The 17,044-nt window shown below is 46.1% G+C and overlaps 1 protein-coding gene across 4 annotated transcripts in view; it reads right to left on the bottom strand.

Moving 5' to 3' along the window:
* The window catches only part of xpnpep2 (X-prolyl aminopeptidase (aminopeptidase P) 2, membrane-bound), a 118,343-nt gene that overhangs the window by 14,499 nt on the left and 86,800 nt on the right, over positions 1 to 17,044 (bottom strand). For all 4 annotated transcript variants that reach the window (XM_038776065.1, XM_038776067.1, XM_038776066.1 and 1 more), the window contains 4 exons: positions 10,711 to 10,782; positions 8,619 to 8,679; positions 6,865 to 6,934; positions 4,315 to 4,419 (listed from right to left, as the gene is read on the bottom strand). In XM_038776065.1, coding sequence (XP_038631993.1) covers positions 4,315 to 4,419; positions 6,865 to 6,934; positions 8,619 to 8,679; positions 10,711 to 10,782 — 308 coding nt within the window. The remainder of the gene's footprint in view (positions 1 to 4,314; positions 4,420 to 6,864; positions 6,935 to 8,618; positions 8,680 to 10,710; positions 10,783 to 17,044) is intronic.

Below are 17,044 nucleotides of genomic sequence, written 5' to 3'. Positions count from 1 at the left end.
ATCGCGGGCCCATGCCCCCCTTGACACGGCCGTGGTACTGCCGTGCCAATCGGGGCCCTGGATGCCCAGAACGGGCATGTTGCGGCCGTTTATACAACGGCAGCAAGCAGGTGTGTTTGCTGCCGTAAAAACGGCCGTAAAGGCCTGGGAACTCGGCCCATCGGCCTGGGGAGAATCGCTGGTCGCCGTAAAAAACGGCGAGCAGCGATTCGTGTCGTGGGGCGGCCGTGGGGGGGGGGGGGGGGGGGGGGAGAATAGCGGGAGGGCGTGAAAAATGTCGGGGACGCCCTCCCGCTATTCTCCGACCCATCGTGGGCAGAGGAGAATCGCGCCCCATAACCCTTAATCCCTTTATTCTTCAAAAAACTATCTATCTTTATCTTAAAAACATTCAATGAAGGACCCTCAACTGCTTCACTAGACAAGGAATTCCATAGATTCACAACACTTTGAGTGAAGAAGTTCCTCCTAAGCTCAGTCCTAAATCTACTTCCCCTTATTTTGAGGGTATGCCCCGTAGTTCTGCTTTCACCTGACAGTGGAAACAACCTGCCCGCATCTATCCTACCTATTCTCTTCATAATTTTATATGTTTCTATAAGATCCCCCCCTGCATCCTTCTAAATTCCAATGAGTACAGTCCCAGTCTACTCAACCTCTCCTTGTAATCCAACCCCCTGAACTCTGGGATTAACCTAGTGAATCTCCTCTGCACACCCTCCAGTGCCAATACATCCTTTCTCAGGTAAGGAGACCAAAACTGAACACAATACTCCAGGTATGGCTTCACTAACAGTTATACAGTTGCAGCATAACCTCCCTAGTCTTAAACTCCATCCCTCTAGCAATGAAGGACATAACTCTATTCACCTTCTTAATCACTTGTTGCACCTGTAAACCAACTTTTTGTGACTCATGTACTAGGACACCCAGGTCCCTCTGCAAAGCAGCATATTTTAATATTTTATCATTTAAATAATAATCTATTTTGCTGTTATTCCTACCAAAATGGATAACCTCACATTTGTCAACGTTTTATTCCATCTGCCAGACACTAATCCATTCACTTAAACTATCCAATTCCCTCTGCAGACTTCCAGTGTCCTCTGCACTTTTTGCTTTACCACTCATTTTAGTGCTGTCTGCAAACTTGGACACATTGCCCTTGGTCCCCAACTCCAAATCATCTATGTAAATGGTGATGGTCATGGCTAAGGATGCTGATAGTGGCACATGAAGAGATCAGAATGTGTTAATGTGTGAACAAAGGTAAGCAATGTGTCAAAAGACAAAATGGAACAGGGAACAGGTGGCCCTATTGAGGTGAGGGGGAGGGAAAAACAGGATGAAAAGCGGGATGAAGAAATGAATCCATGGAAGAAATGAAAATAAATGGATAGAAATACAAATGGGGCGAAGGTGGAGGAGAGAGTTTACAGCCTGAAGTTGTTGAGCTCAATGTTAAGTCTAGAAGGCTGTAGTATGCCTCATCAGAAAATCAGAGGCTGTTCTTCTGGTTTTTGTCGGGCCACACCTGGAGTACCATGTTATACTTAATTAGACACACCTGGAATATTGTAAGAAGTCTTACAGCACCAGGTTAAAGTCCAACATGTTTGTTTCAAACACTAGCTTTCGGAGCACTGCTCCTTCCTCAGGTGAAGGAGCAGTGCTCCGAAAGCTCGTGTTTGAAACAAACCTGTTGGACTTTAACCTGGTGTTGTAAGACTTCTTACTGTGCTCACCCCAGTCCAACGCCGGCATCTCCACATCATGGAATATTGTGAACAGTTTTGGTCCCCTTATCAAAGGAAAGATACATTGGCATTGAAGGCATTCCAGAGAAGGTTCACTGGGTTGAACTCGGGTATAGAGAAATATTCTTATGAGGAGAGGATGAGTAGGTTGAGCCTGTACTCATGGGCATTTGAAAGAATGAGAAACTACCTTATTGAGACATATCGGATTCCCAGGGGACTTGACAGGGTAGATTCTGAGAGATGTTTCCTCTTGTGGGACAGTGTAGGACCAGATGGCATAATCTCAGAGAAAGGAGTCATCCATTTAAAACAGAGATGGGGAGGAATTTCTCCTGTCAGAAGGTATTGAATCTGTGAAATTCTTTACTGCAGAGGGATGTAGAAGCTGAACCGTTAAGTATATTCAAGGCTGAGATTGGCAGATTTTTATTCAGTCAGGGAATAAGGCGGGAAAGTGGTGTCAAAGATTATATCATGATCTCATTTAATGATGGAGCAGACTCAATTCTGCTCCTATGTCTTATGGCCTTAATTCATGCATGGTAAAGTACTTGTGCACATATACACATGCAGACACCCGCAATTCCTGATGTGTACAAAAATGAAGTGCCTGGTGTACAGGTGAATGCATAGATAATCAGTATGTAATGCAGACACAAACATACACCATCTCGCACACATATAAATATGCAGGAGGAGTCTGGATTGCAGTACATCAAAATTCTGGAACTTCCTTCCTAACAGGACCATAGTGTAACTATGCCACATAAACTGCATTGGTTTAAAAAGGAAACTCACCATAGAATTCCTATGGTGCAGAAGGAGGCCATTCAGCCATCGAGTCTGTTGCGGCCCTCTGAAAGAGCACCCTACCTAGGCCCACTCACCCACCTTATCCCCCTAAATCCATAATCCCACCTAACCTGCACATCTTTGGACATTAAGAGGAAATTTAGCATGACCAATCCACATAACCTGCAGATATTTGAACTGTGGGAGGAAACCGGAGCACCCGGAGGAAACCCACGCAGACAGGGGGAGAAAGTGCAAACTCCACACAGTCACTCATAAATATAGAACATTACAGCGCGGTACAGGCCCTTCGGCCCTCGATGATGCGCCGTCCTGTGAAACTCCTCTAAAGTCCCACTACACTATTCCCTTATAGTCCATATAAAGGCCACAATTGAACCCGGGTGCCTGGCACTGTGAAGCAGCAGTGCTAACCACTGTGCCGCTGTATTGCTCTCATCGTCTCAAGGGCAATTAGAGATGGCCAATAAATGTTGGCCAAGCCAGGGTTGCCCACATCCCCTGAATGAGTAAAGAAAACATTTTTTGCCAATACATTTTTATGTATCAAAATATTTGTATATATCTTATTTTATGTGTTTCATAATATTGGTAGTTTATATGTATCAGGGAGCTTGCCCAGCCTTGGGCTATTGAGGCCCTTAAATAGCCAATTTATAGAGAAATCAACGGCAAGGTGACCAGCACAGCAGATTTCCCTGAGCAGGCTGCTTTTGGGCAGAAAGGGGTACTTACTTTGGGGGATTCCTGGATCCTACCTCCCCTTTAACCTTCCACAGAGGCCTCTGAAACAAAAATACCCACCTCCTCACCATCCGCTTGCATCTGCCGGACAGGTCTGACCAAAATTACTGACCTCCCTGAAGTCCAGCATCCATCACTTCTTTATGTGCCTATAGTTCCAGCAGTGGCCATTACTCATTTCTGATGCTGCTGGGACGGAACCTACTGCCAGATGAGGGCAGAAATCTCACAATGATCCAATGAAGGTTATCCTCAATGTATTATCACTGTGGGGCAGCTGGGTGTGTAATAATAATCTTTATTGGTCACAAGTTGGCTCAAATTATCACTGCAATGAAGTTACTGTGAAAAGCCCCTAGTCACTACTTTCTGGCACCTGTTCGGGTACACAGAGGGAGAATTCAGAATATCCAATTCACCTAACACCACTTCTTTTGGGAGGAAACTGGAGATCCCAGAGGAAACCCACGCAGACACAGGGAGAAAGTGCAAACTTCGCACAGATGGTGACCCAAGCCGGGAATCGAACCTGGGACCCTGGAGCTGCGAAGCAACAGTGCTAACCACTGTGCTATCGTTACCTCTCTGATTCTGCAATCTTTCCTGATAACTTACTTCACAAGGTTATTTTCCTTTGAGTGAAAATCTGAATTCCCTTCTTATTCTGAAATGTTAATTTTAACTTGAGGCTTGGTTTTACAAACCTCCACCTACCACAGTGGAGGATTTCCTGGAGCAGCTTGATTGTTCCTCTTCAAAATGCTGAAAATTTCTTACTGCCAAATGGTTTTATAATGAAATGTTAACTTTTTCATTATTTTGGAATGGAAGGAAAGAAAGACTTGCATTTATAAAGCACCTTTTATGACCACAGAATGTTGAAAAGTGTTTTACAATTGAAGCATTTTGAAGTGCTGTCATTGTTGGAATGGAGATGATATCTGATTTGTGCTTGTTTGGTCAACAGAATGGAAGTGAAACGTTTGATCATGCTCACATTCATGAATGCCGAGGAAGTTGCCGATTCCATGTCCAGTTCCGTGCTTGTAGTTTAGTCCCGCCTCCCACAAAGCATGTCGAGCCCATACGTCAAGTACATCTCCTAATGGCAAACATATTGTTAATAAAGGACAAACAGAATTTTTCTATTTCAGTTCAGAAGTACCTTTTGAGATTTCAAAAAAGTCTAACCTTCTGAGAATGCATTCATATATTTCATAAATTAAACAAAAATCATATATAAAGTGCTCCATATTTTAGTTTCTATTTATTGATGGGCTTCCAGGTGTAGTGGTTAGCATTTGTTGTCCATTGTTATGAGCAATAATAGGTACTGGAGAAAAATGAGCTTCTCTGTAGCTCAGAAAATTAGTAGATAAATTACACAACAGCAATGATATAGTGTTTTTAATGTATTAAAACTTTTAAACATGCTTCCGCAGGAGCGTTATCAAATAAAATTGGGCATTGAACCATACATGCAGACAGTTAGACAGATGAACAAAAGCTTGATCAAGAGATCAGCCATGATCTTATTGAATGGCGGAGCAGGCTCAAACGGCAGATGGCCTACTCCTGTTCATAGTTCTTATGTTCTTCAGAGGTGGGTTTATAAGGAGCATCTTAAAGGAACAGAGAGACCAAGAAACTTCCAGATTTAATCACTAGTCAGCTGATTTCAGCCAGGCAACAGTAGGGGTGTAACAATTAACCTCAGTGCCCTGAGGTTAATGAGGTGAAAATCAGCTGTGGACTTTCTTCATTATTACCAATCAATTCCTGCTGCAAGGGTACCTGTAGGTGCTGCACTAGAATAGCTTTATCTCATAGAATCATAGAATTTACAGTGCAGAAGGACGGCATTTGGCCGATCAAGTCTACACTGGGCCTTGAAAAGAGCATCCCACTTAAACCCATGCCGCCAAACTAGCCCCATAATCCTGCAACCCTATCCACCCTTTTGGATGCTCAGGGGCAATTTAGGATGGCCAATCCACCTAACCAGCACACCTTTGGACTGTGAGAGGAAACCGGAGCACCCAATGGAAATCCAAGCAGACATAGGGAGAAAGTGCAAACTCCAGAGACAGTCATCCGAGGCTGGAATTGAACTCTGGAGTCCCTGGAGCTGTGAGGCAGCAGTGCTAACCACTGTGCCGCCCCTGTCGCATTGATTAAATAGACTGGTGACTAATAAGAGTCATACAAAAGATAATGACCACTTGGGTGCGATACCAAATTTCCTTCAACAAAGAACCAACACCTTCAGGAGAATTGAGCACGGCACTGATACAGAAAATTAAACTGGAGTGTGGCTTGAGAGTTACAATCTTATTTCCATGTGATTGTTGTAAATCACTTTAGTTTGCTGAAAGATACTTACTGATCAAATCAGAAAAGTAGGCACATATAGCAAGAATCCTCCGATCCAGTGGCTGGTTTGTAAATTCAAAGAAAAGCAGGGATTTGTTATTGTGCGCACCAGTCCAACAGTGGAATAATTCACCATCCATCCGTGTGGTGAATTGAAAATGGCAGAAACTCAGAAAAAAATGCTCCCAAAATGCTAGGACAAAGTGTTTAAAAGAAGAAATAGTGCATGGTATTGCTTTGTGGTGAGTTTGTGAAAATACCTTCAGAAAGTTATTGCTTGCAGGTGTGTACCTCAATAAAAGTCAGTTGTGCACCTGACCAGTTAATAACAGTACCTTTGATCAGTAACTCTTCTGGCTAGCATGATGGATCACTCCCAAGACATTATTTATATGAAATAGACTGGGATTACCCTAGGGCTAACTTACTGCAGAGTGTCTATTCATCTTTGTGTCAACCGACGAATTGTAGATGGAATAGGATTTATGACAGGATTAAAGTGAACAGTTTATCTTCTCGTAAACAAAGTCTATTTACTCAGCAATCAGAAGCTGTTTAAACAGCACACTATGGCAAACAATCTACAGAGTCTATTTTAAAATGGTGTGACTGAACCTGCAGCAAAATCTCCTGATAAAGGCAGGATAACTTCTCTGGCAAAAAGTGGAGGATAACTTCATAATACAACTTATTGATTTCTCCACAAAACCGTAACAATGGGAGAACAGTTATACACATTTTGCATGTAAAATCAATTCCAGACTTGATTGATTGGCTCATTTTCCTATCACCTCCATTTTAACGTGTATTAGAGACAGAACCCCTCATTGCATTTTAAAATTTTTTGGGTGCACCGAAGTGCTGTAATCTACAAGGCTATGCATCAAGATCTGGAAAGTGATTAGACTGTATGATTACTTATCAGCTGGCCTGAATATGATGGGTTGAATGGCTTCCTCCCGTGCTGTAAACCTCTGGTCAGGAACAGTGGTATCACTATCTGTAGCTAAACTATTGGATTGACATAACAAATGCATGCCACCAGCAGGTGAATGGTTGAAACATTACATGCAGTGTGCCCACAATTCCCTGATGTACATAATCAGCAGGTAAGGCTCCCAGATTATAACATACATTGAGAAAATAGGCGCTATTAGTTCTACTACTGACTTACCAATTGTTCCAGCAGGGAAGATGGATCGAGCCAGATCAATATGTCCCATCAACACTCGAGTGTAAGCTTCCTAATAAACATACAAAAAGAAACCATTTGTTAAAGGATGAGATCATTCCACATCTATAAATTAGAGAGATATTTTAACTAGTTTACTTGAGGAAATCTGCTGTTTTAATTAAGTGCAACTGATCTTGATGTTTTGGCACAATTTCAAGACACAGCACAAGAAGTAATTGTTGAACACATCCTCCCATGAGAAAATCTGCCTAAAACCGTTGAACATTTTCTAAATCTTTAAACATTGCTAATTAAAAAAGTATGAAAATGAAAAATTTAAGAGACGCTACAAACAAAATGTTTTTTAATGAGTAGAGAAACAGAGATCTACAGTTACGTGAACTTTCAAAGGAAGGATTCCAGGTGGAAAAAGCCATTAAGGAGCAAATGCGATTCCCTAATTTATATGCAAAACATTGAGTGCTAAATCTAAAAGGTGATGATGAATTTATACAAGACTTTGGCTAGACTGCAGTTGGAATGCTGGAGGCATTTTGAAGATCTTATTATCGGAGAGATGTTCGAGCTTTGATGACACCAGGAATGAGAGGATGTTAGGGGGATGGTTGTTTTCTCCAAATGTGCAAAATAGTTCATGTGGAACAGAAATTAGTAAAGTCCATCCTATTATTTGAATTGTAAACTTAAAAACCAGGAGAAGAGGAGCACAAAAAAATACCTAATAGATGTAATAAAAATTATGAAAGTGATTAATAGGTAAATCATAGGGACCAGAAGTTGGCTTTCCTGGACATACATGTCAAGATACACCCACCCCTGACTACCACTGATTCCGCCAAAATGTGGGCAGAGACTTTGTGATTTAAATGGCAATGGTGAGGTAGGGAGCAGCTGATCCATTCTAAGCTTGGGAAGACAGCATTAGTATCTGGAGATTTATTAAGGCATTGGCAATCTCTCCCCGAAAGCCTTGGGCAATTCCCCATGCAGTCCCATTTGCCAGAAGAGTTACAATGTTTTAAAAATGCCGCCTTGGGAGTTCAGGTTAATCCTGGGCTGGGCTCCTGGCACATTTTCAATGCTGCCTCGTGGGAGCCTCGTGAGACAGTGATTAGGAATGGGAACATAGAACATAGAACAGTACAGCACAGAACAGGCCCTTCGGCCCTCGATGTTGTGCCGAGCAATGATCACCCTACTCAAACCCACGTATCCACCCTATACCCGTAACCCAACAACCCCCCCCTTAACCTTACTTTTTAAGGATACTGCGGGCAATTTAGCATGGCCAATCCACCTAACCCGCACATCTTTGGACTGTGGGAGGAAACCGGAGCACCCGGAGGAAACCCACGCACACACGGGGAGGACGTGCAGACTCCACACAGACAGTGACCCAGCCGGGAATCGAACCTGGGACCCTGGAGCTGTGAAGCATTTATGCTAACCACCATGCTACCGTGCTGTCCCAAACCTTGGCTGATTTTTCACTCCATAGATTGTGGGTGTTGAGACCAGCTCTATCATATCTATTACTCCCGAGCCTGCATCAGCTAACTCAACTGCAGGTTAAGGAGTGAAGTGGGAACTTTCCACCTGTATGGTTGGCTTCATACTGTGTTTTGTAGTTAAGAACTGAGCCACTGGGGAGCTGAAGAGAAAATAATTTAATTTCAGTCTCTACATCTGTGATCACAGCCTTGATGAACATATCGACTTGTAAACTCACGTACCTTCTGAAAAGTGGTTGGGGTTCCCCAGTGTAATGTACGTGTAATATCAGTTGTTCCATCCCTAGGTTTAAATATAAAATCACAATGGTTTAAAAAGAAGATTCACACATCAAAAACAAAAATGGCCAACAGGGTAGCATGGTGGTTAGCATAAATGCTTCACAGCTCCAGGGTCCCAGGTTCGATTCCCGGCTGGGTCACTGTCTGTGTGGAGTCTGCACGTCCTCTCCCTGTGTGCGTGGGTTTCCTCCGGGTGCTCCGGTTTCCTCCCACAGTCCAAAGATGTGCGGGTTAGGTGGATTGGCCATGCTAAATTGCCCGTAGTGTCCAAATAAAAATAAGGTTGGGGGGGTTGTTAGGTTACGGGTATAGGGTGGATACGTGGGTTTGTGTAGGGTGATCATGGCTCGGCACAACATTGAGGGCCGAAGGGCCTGTTCTGTGCTGTACTGTTCTATGTTCTATGTTCTATCTTTTTTGCTTTCTCCAGTGTAACATGGTAAGCACAATGGAAGATTTCCTCCAGCCACTTCTTCATGCAATGAATGTGATCTCTTAACACTTTTTTCCATTTTTCCAGGAACATCCCAAAGCAATTCATACACAACACAGAGGTGTATAAATTATGAAGGAGCCGGATATTATGTTCTTGTTGGATGGCCTGATTTATATTACATAAACACTCGTAGCTAAATGATTTATTAACATTGACTGTGGGTCAACTATATACAAAACAACAGATGAATATGCACAAGCAACCCCTCTCCTAGCTCTCCAGTCAGTCTGAGGTCATCTGACTCTAACATTCACTTATAAACTAGTGAGACTCCCTGTGGTCATCAATGAATTACAACACAACCATGATATCACTACAATGGATAGGGTAGATAAGAAGAAACATTTGCCCTTAGTTGAGGGGTCAATAACCAGGGGTTTAAGGAAATGGGCAGGAGTTTTAGAGGGGATTTAAAGAAAAGCTTTTTCACCCAGAGGGTGGTGGGTATCTGGAACTCACTGCCTGAAAAGGTAGTAGAGGCGAGAGCTCCCACAACATTTAAGAAGCATTTAGATCTTGAAATGTTGTAGCATAAAGGCTTTTGGACCAAGTGCTGGAAAATGATACTACAATAGGTAGATGCTTGATAACCAGCACAGACACGATGGGCCAAAGGGCCTCTTTCTGTGATGTAGAAGTCCAAGACTCTAGAACTCCAAATCCTCCATACCAAGGACATTAAAACTATGAGAATGTTTTATCTCTTTCAGTCTTTCATTTCGCTCACAATGTGTGGGCTTTTAAAACCAAATCTTAACATAATTCAATTATAACCTCCAAACTTAACTTATTAATTTCTTGCTTTTTCAACATTGATGGTGTGTTGTCACCATCCACACTGGTTTTATTAAAAAAATCACAAATTCTTTAAAATTAAGTCGTTTTAACTAAACATTATCATATGATCGAGTCTAAGGAAACTACCAATAATTCAGGAGATTGTCTTTGGCTAATACAGATTTGATCCAGCACACCGAGCTCCCCTTCCCCACACTCTCGAGAGTCTAAGGCCTTCCTTCAATTTGTAGGTCCATTTCAAATTCAGTCTGAATTTAAGAGTTTAAATGAGCTCTTCATTAAAACAGTGTGAGATGGAATCGTCTGAGTTTAATTTGTTTTGTTTCATTAAGATATTGGGTCAAGGTTTAAAAGAGTAAAAGGTAAGAAGTCAATCTGGAATTAATGATTAAGGATCTTCACAGCTTAGAGATTCTGGGAAAGAATGAGTTATTGCAATGAGTCTTAAGAGATAATTTCCCATTGGACACTCGTGTCAAGAGGCAATATTTGTTGTGATCATCAGTCAGGGAATTGTCTGCCTGCAGCCTCTGATTATTCATGCAGTTGCTCTTAATTACTGGTTTCTGAGTTTGCCTCAATCTTGTGCATGTGCAGTTGCCCAATTGCTGCTAAATCTACCCTGTAGAATAAATGGAGTAAGTCTTCACCAATGGGAATTGTTTCTATAATATAAAAGGTGCATTAGTTGAATGCAGACTGGAAATTCATGTTGATATTTTGTGTGTGGATACTTACAGGTACTGCCCTCCAGAATCTACCAGGTACATCTCATCTGCACTTAGCTTCCTGTCGGTTTCATTGTTGGGACTGTCAAAAAATGAAAAGAAAAGTCAGTGAACCTGACAATCTAGATCAAGTAGAACAGCCTTGGGTTTGAATCAGTGGCCTGATTTGATTGCTGGTAATTTTTAAGTTTTGACTATGCAATTACTTTACCATGGGGGCAAGGAGCGGGAAAACCGGAGAGAATCACGCTGAGTGTTCCGGAGCGTGACTCCCACCGCAATTCAACAACACTTAAGTCATTTTCTCACTGAATTCTCTCACACTGGGGTGGGAACCTAAAGATGCCGGCAAGACTGACTCCTCAGAGATCGGGACACCATTTTTTAAGGGTGTCACAATCTCAAAGTTAAGTTGAAGGACCCCCCCCCCCCCCCCCCCCCACAACACCACCTCCCTTCCATGGACATCAAAAACCCCCACAGACATGGGCAACACCCTTGACCCCAGAAGCGCAACTGCCCCAACACTAAATATCCATGTCATCCTCCCCTCCCCCACACCAGACAGGCATGAGGGTGACCCGGCCACCACCACCCATCGGGACATCGGGGCCCCCCCACCACCAAGTGAGCGGTGCCATCTATGGGGTTGCTGGTCACCCTTTTTAAGGCCCCAGCCCTTTTCAGCCCCCACCCTCTCTAAGGCCCCTTCTCCATACGCTCCATCCAGGTGGACCCCTCCAGGCAACTCCTTCATACATCCCATTCAGATCCCCTTTCATGTCCCCCTTCAGGACCCCCTTTCAAATCCCCCCCACTTCCATGGTCATGACCCCTCATTGGCCCCACACCTTGGCAGTGCCCATTGGCACCCTGGCACTGTCCCTGGCACCCTGGCAGTGCCAACCTGGCTTCAATGGCCTCTGAACGGGTTCATCATGTTTTCAAAAACACAAACCAGAAAAGTACTGATTATCGCTGGCCTCATGCTGCAGCTGGAGGGCTGGTGAATCCCACAAGCCAGAAGACTTGGAACAGGCTGTTTAAATAAGTTTAAAGACGAATTTAAATATGTGAGTCTGGTTCACGCCCTCGCGCCAGGTGCCCCGGCCTGGGGGCATCATGCTTTGTTTGGCGACTGGCACGAAGCCCATCTAGGGGCTCTCCCGCTATTCTCCATGAATTGCGAATGGTATGCCTGGTGCAACAGTGGTGGGGGGGGGGGGGGGGGGGAGTAGAATTACGCCTCACGTTTTGATTTAAAAAAATCATGGGCAGGCTCCTCCGTTTGGGAGACTGTGTTCTCCTACCGGAGCTGAATCACTTCTGGTTTGCACTGGCGCAGGAGCGGTGCCCAGAAGCAATTGCCTCTCAATTGCCATACAACTTTATGCTTGGCGGGGAGCACAGGAGAACCCTGGCGGCTGCCCCCCTCCAATCCCCCTCGCTGACAAGTAGCGGCAGCTCTCCTGCTCCCCCATGGCCCTCCACCATGGGAATTGCTGGGTCATCCATCCTTAAAACAAGCATTGCATGAGGGTGACCTGACCCCCTCCACCGATTTCCCCCCCCCCCGCCATCAGAGACTCCCATCAGGCCCCCCCCACCAGAGACTGCCATATTAGAGACCCCTGCCTGGAAGGTGGTCAGCGCCGTGGGAAATGCAGTCCGGACAAGCCAGAAATGCAGGAAGAAAACTGCACGACCCACCTCAGCCAGCTGGATCAGTGTCAGGACCTGCAGCCCACGGTCACATCTTTGCGTATTCTACCTCCTCTCCCTCCCCTCTCTCAGCCACGGTACCGGATCAGAACCCCAATTTATATTAGGAAACCGGATGAAAATCCTCAACAATTTTTCAATTTGTAAGGGGCAGCAGGGTAGCATGGTGGTTAGCATCAATGCTTCACAGCTCCAGGGTCCCAGGTTCGATTCCCGGCTGGGTCACTGTCTGTGTGGAGTCTTCACGTCCTCCCCCTGTGTGCGTGGGTTTCCTCCGGGTGCTCCGGTTTCCTCCCACAGTCCAAAGATGTGCGGGTTAGGTGGATTGGCCATGCTAAATTGCCCGTAGTGTCCTAAAAAGTAAGGTTAAGGGGGGGTTGTTGGGTTACGAGTATAGGGTGGATACGTGGGTTTGAGTAGGGTGATCATGGCTCGGCACAACATCGAGGGCCGAAGGGCCTGTTCTGTGCTGTACTGTTCTATGTTCTATGTAAATTATGAGGAAAGGATAATTTCCACCCCCCACCCCCCACCGCCCCCCCGGAATGATTCCACTGACAAATAGGGATTTTTATGTATTAAAACAAAACCCTATTATCAACACAGGATTAACCCCATATTCATCCAAGGAATAAACAGATTTTCAATTAAGTCAGACACTTACTTTTAAAAATATAAAGATGTACTTCTAAATTTCAATAAAACAAGATCCAATATAGGTTAAATACCACTCATAAAACAATAAAAAAAAACATACATTCAGAGTACCCAATTCATTTTTTCTAATTAAGCAGCAATTTAGCGTGTCCGCTTCACTTACCCTGCGAAACCCACACAAACACGGGGAGAATATGGAAACTCCACACTGACATAGACCCAGCGCCAGGATCGAACCTGGGACCCCGGCACCGTGATACTGCAATGCTAACCACTGCACCACCATGCTGCCCTCTTATAAAATAAAGTTAGCGCCTAGTGGTTCACAGATTTATTCACAAAGTCCTTGGAGAGAAGCTCTCAGAAACCACTCTGAGAAACAAGTTTCCTCAGAACCCAGAGCAGAGCTGAAAAATGGAACTAAAAATCAGGCACAATAGAGAGCTGAAAAATGCAAAACATAACAGACCCAGCCCCTCCCATGTGTGACATCACAGCTTGCCTAACTGTTAACCCCTCATTTGCAGTTTTAGCAAACGTATAAGGCTGGATTCTCCGTTTCTGGGACTAGTGTTGACGGCAACGAAGAATCCGTGGACATTTCGACAGAAAAGCCGATGCCACCCCTGGACCGATTCCGCTACCGTTGAGGGGCTATCACTGATGCCGCGTGGAACACATTCAATTCCACTATGGCGATGTTGGACACTTTCCGTAACCCCCCCCCCCTCTCCCCTCCAGCAGCCGCCAAGCCGGTTTCACGATTTTTCTTTTTTTTTTAAAGATAATTTTATTGAGGTATTTTTTGGCATTGTAAACAGTAACAATGTACATTACTGTGCAAATACCACTTACAAAAACATAGGGCAAATAACAGTTCCTCTCTCGCAAATAGACCCGCCTATTCTTCTCCCCTACTCTACACTATTCTGACGATTAGTTCCCCGTGAAGAGGTCGATGAATGGTTGCCACCTCTGTGCGAACCCTGATAGTGATCCTTGTAAGGCGAACTTGATTTTTTCCAAGCTGAGAAAGCTTGCCATGTCCGACAGGCATACTTCGGTCTTTGGGGGCTTTGAGTCCCTCCAGGCCAACAGTATTCGTCGCTGGGCTATCAGGGAAGCAAAGGCCACAACATCGGCCTCTATCCCCTCCTGGACTCCCGGGTCCTCCGACACCCCAAAGATCGCCACCTCTAGACTCATCGCCACCCTTGTTTTCAGTACCCGGGATATGCCATCGGGGTGGGAGGTCTGCCGGCTGTCCCCCCTCCCATCCCCCTCCCCCGCTGACAAGTAGCGGCAGCTCTCCTGCTCCCCCATGCCCCTCCACCATGGGAATTAACATATAAACGTCCGTAAATCCCTGCCAGTACCCCCTGAGTTTTGGACACGCCCAGAACATGTGGACATGATTCGCTGGCCCTCCCCTACATCTAGCACACTTGTCCTCCAGCCCAAAGAATTTGCTCATCTGGGCCACCGTCATGTGGGCCTGGTAAACTACCTTGAACTGAATCACACCGAGCCTGGCACATGTTGCGGTTGCATTTACCCTCCTCAGAGCGTCTGCCCATACGCCTCCCTCCAACTCCCCACCTCCTCCCACTTGAGTTTCAGTTCCTCGGTCCCTGTGTCCACCACTCCCATAAGCTCCTTATAAATACCTGAGACTCTCCCCTCTCCTACCTCACCCCTGGAAACTACCCTGTCCTGGATCCCCCTTGGTGGAAGGCGTGGAAAGGAGGGGGGCCTGTCTACGTACGAAATCCCGCACCTGCAAGTACCGAAGGTCATTCCCCCCACCAGCCCGAACTTCTCCTCCAGCGCCCTCATGTTCATGAAGCTTCCTTCCAGGAACAAGTTGCCCATCCATCCCACCCCTGCCCTCCGCCACACTCGGAGCCCGCCGTCCATCTTCCCCGGGACACATCGGTGGTTGTCACATATTGGGGACCAGACCGACGCTCCCACTTCTCCCGCATGCTTCCTCCATTGGCCCCAAATCCGCAGAGCTGCCACCACTATAGGGCTGGTGGCGTACCTGGCCGGCGGGAGCGGCAGAGGAGCCGTGACCAGGGCTGCCAAGCTGGTGCCCCTGCACGAAGCAGCCTCCACCCGCTCCCAAACCGACCCCGTACCCACCATCCATTTCCTTATCATGGCTATGTTAGCTGCCCAGTAGTAGTTGCTGAGGTTCGGCAACGCCAGACCCCCCTCACTACGGTTCCGTTCCAGCATCCCTCTCTTTACCCGCGAGGACTTCCCCGCCCAAACAAATCCCAGGATGATTTTATGATTCTTTTAAAGAAGGACCGCGGAATAAAAATAGGGAGACACTGAAAAATAAACAGGAATCTCGGGAGGATCGTCTTCTTCATCGTGTGTACTCTCACCGTTAGTGACAGCGGGAGCGCATCCCACCTCTGAAACTCACTCCTCATTTGCTCCACCAGCCTAGATAGGTTCAACCTATGCATCTTACCCCAGTCACGCACCACTTGTATCCCTAAATACCTAAAACGTTCCCAAACCAGCCTAAACGGTAGCTCCCTCAGCCTATTCGCCTGATCCCTCACCTGCACCACAAACATCTCGCTTTTTGCCATGTTCAACTTGTAGCCTGAAAACCGGCCAAATTCCCCTAGGATTTCCATAATCCCGTCCATCCCTGCCGCTGGATCCGACAAATACAAAAGCAGGTCATCCGCGTAGAGCGAGACCTTGTGTTCTATCCCTTCCCTGACCATTCCCTACCATCCCCTTGCCGCTCTCTGAGCAATTGCCAGCGGTTCTATGGCCAACGCAAACAGCAATGGACAGAGGGGGCATCCCTGTCTTGTCCCGCATTATAGTCTAAAATACTCAGATGTCATCCTGTTCGTCCTTACACTAGCCTCCGGGGCCTGATGTAGCAGTCTGCCCAGTACACAAAGCCTTCCCCAAACCCAAACCGTCCCAGCAACCCCAATAAATAGTCACACTCCACCCGGTCAAAAGCCTTTTCGGCATCCATTGCCACCACTACCTCCACTTCTCTGCCCTCCAGAGGCATCATAATCACATTGAGTAGCCTTCTTAGGTTGGCTACCAGCTGCCTGCCCTTAACAAACCCCGTTTGGTCCTCCATAATCACGTCCGGTACCACGTCTTCGATTCTGGACGCCAGGATCTTGGCCAGCAGTTTAGCGTCCACATTAATCAGGGAGATTGGCCTATAGGACTGTGGTGAATGTAACTCCGTAATTCACACTGTATTGTATATACATGAGGCCATGCATTGATAAGCGCAGTTGCGTTGCCCGGCCACTAGGGGGGAGTAGCGCTGGGAATGCTCAGGAGTTTGTACAGGGCTCCACCCTTGGCTCCGCCCATGACTCCTCCCCCTGGATTGCTGTATAAATACTAATGCTCAGAGCCAGTCGTTCAGTTCATCGAGTGTTCAACGTGGAACAGGCTGGCTCTGTTGTAAGTAGATTAAAACCACTGTTCATATCTTAAAGCACGTGTCTAGTGAATTGATGGTTCCATCAAGGACCCACAAGCTTCCGGATCTTTATCCCGTTTTAATATCAGCGAGATGGTGGCTTGCGACATCGTCGGGGGAGCACCCCATTGTCCCTCGCCTCATTAAATACCCTAACCAGTACTGGCCCCACTATCCCCGAGAACTTTTTGTAGAACTCCACTGAATACCCGTCCGGCCCCAGGGCTTTACCTGCATGGCCTTCAGGCCCTCCATTACTTCTTCAGCCCTAATCGGGGCCCCCAGCCCCTCTACCATCCCCCTGGCCATCTTTGGAAAGGTCAGCCCATCTAAGAAGCGCCTCATCCCCTCCAGCCCCGTGGGGGGTTCCGAGGTATACAGCTTGCTGTAAAAGTCCCTGAATACCCTGTTCAATCCTGCCGGGTCTCCAACCCGGTTCCCTGCCCCATCCACTACTGTCCCTATTTCCCTGGCCGCC

Source organism: Scyliorhinus canicula, chromosome 17 (assembly GCF_902713615.1).
Source record: "Scyliorhinus canicula chromosome 17, sScyCan1.1, whole genome shotgun sequence".
Taxonomy (NCBI): domain Eukaryota; kingdom Metazoa; phylum Chordata; class Chondrichthyes; order Carcharhiniformes; family Scyliorhinidae; genus Scyliorhinus; species Scyliorhinus canicula.
This window is presented reverse-complemented; position numbering and strand designations above follow the sequence as displayed.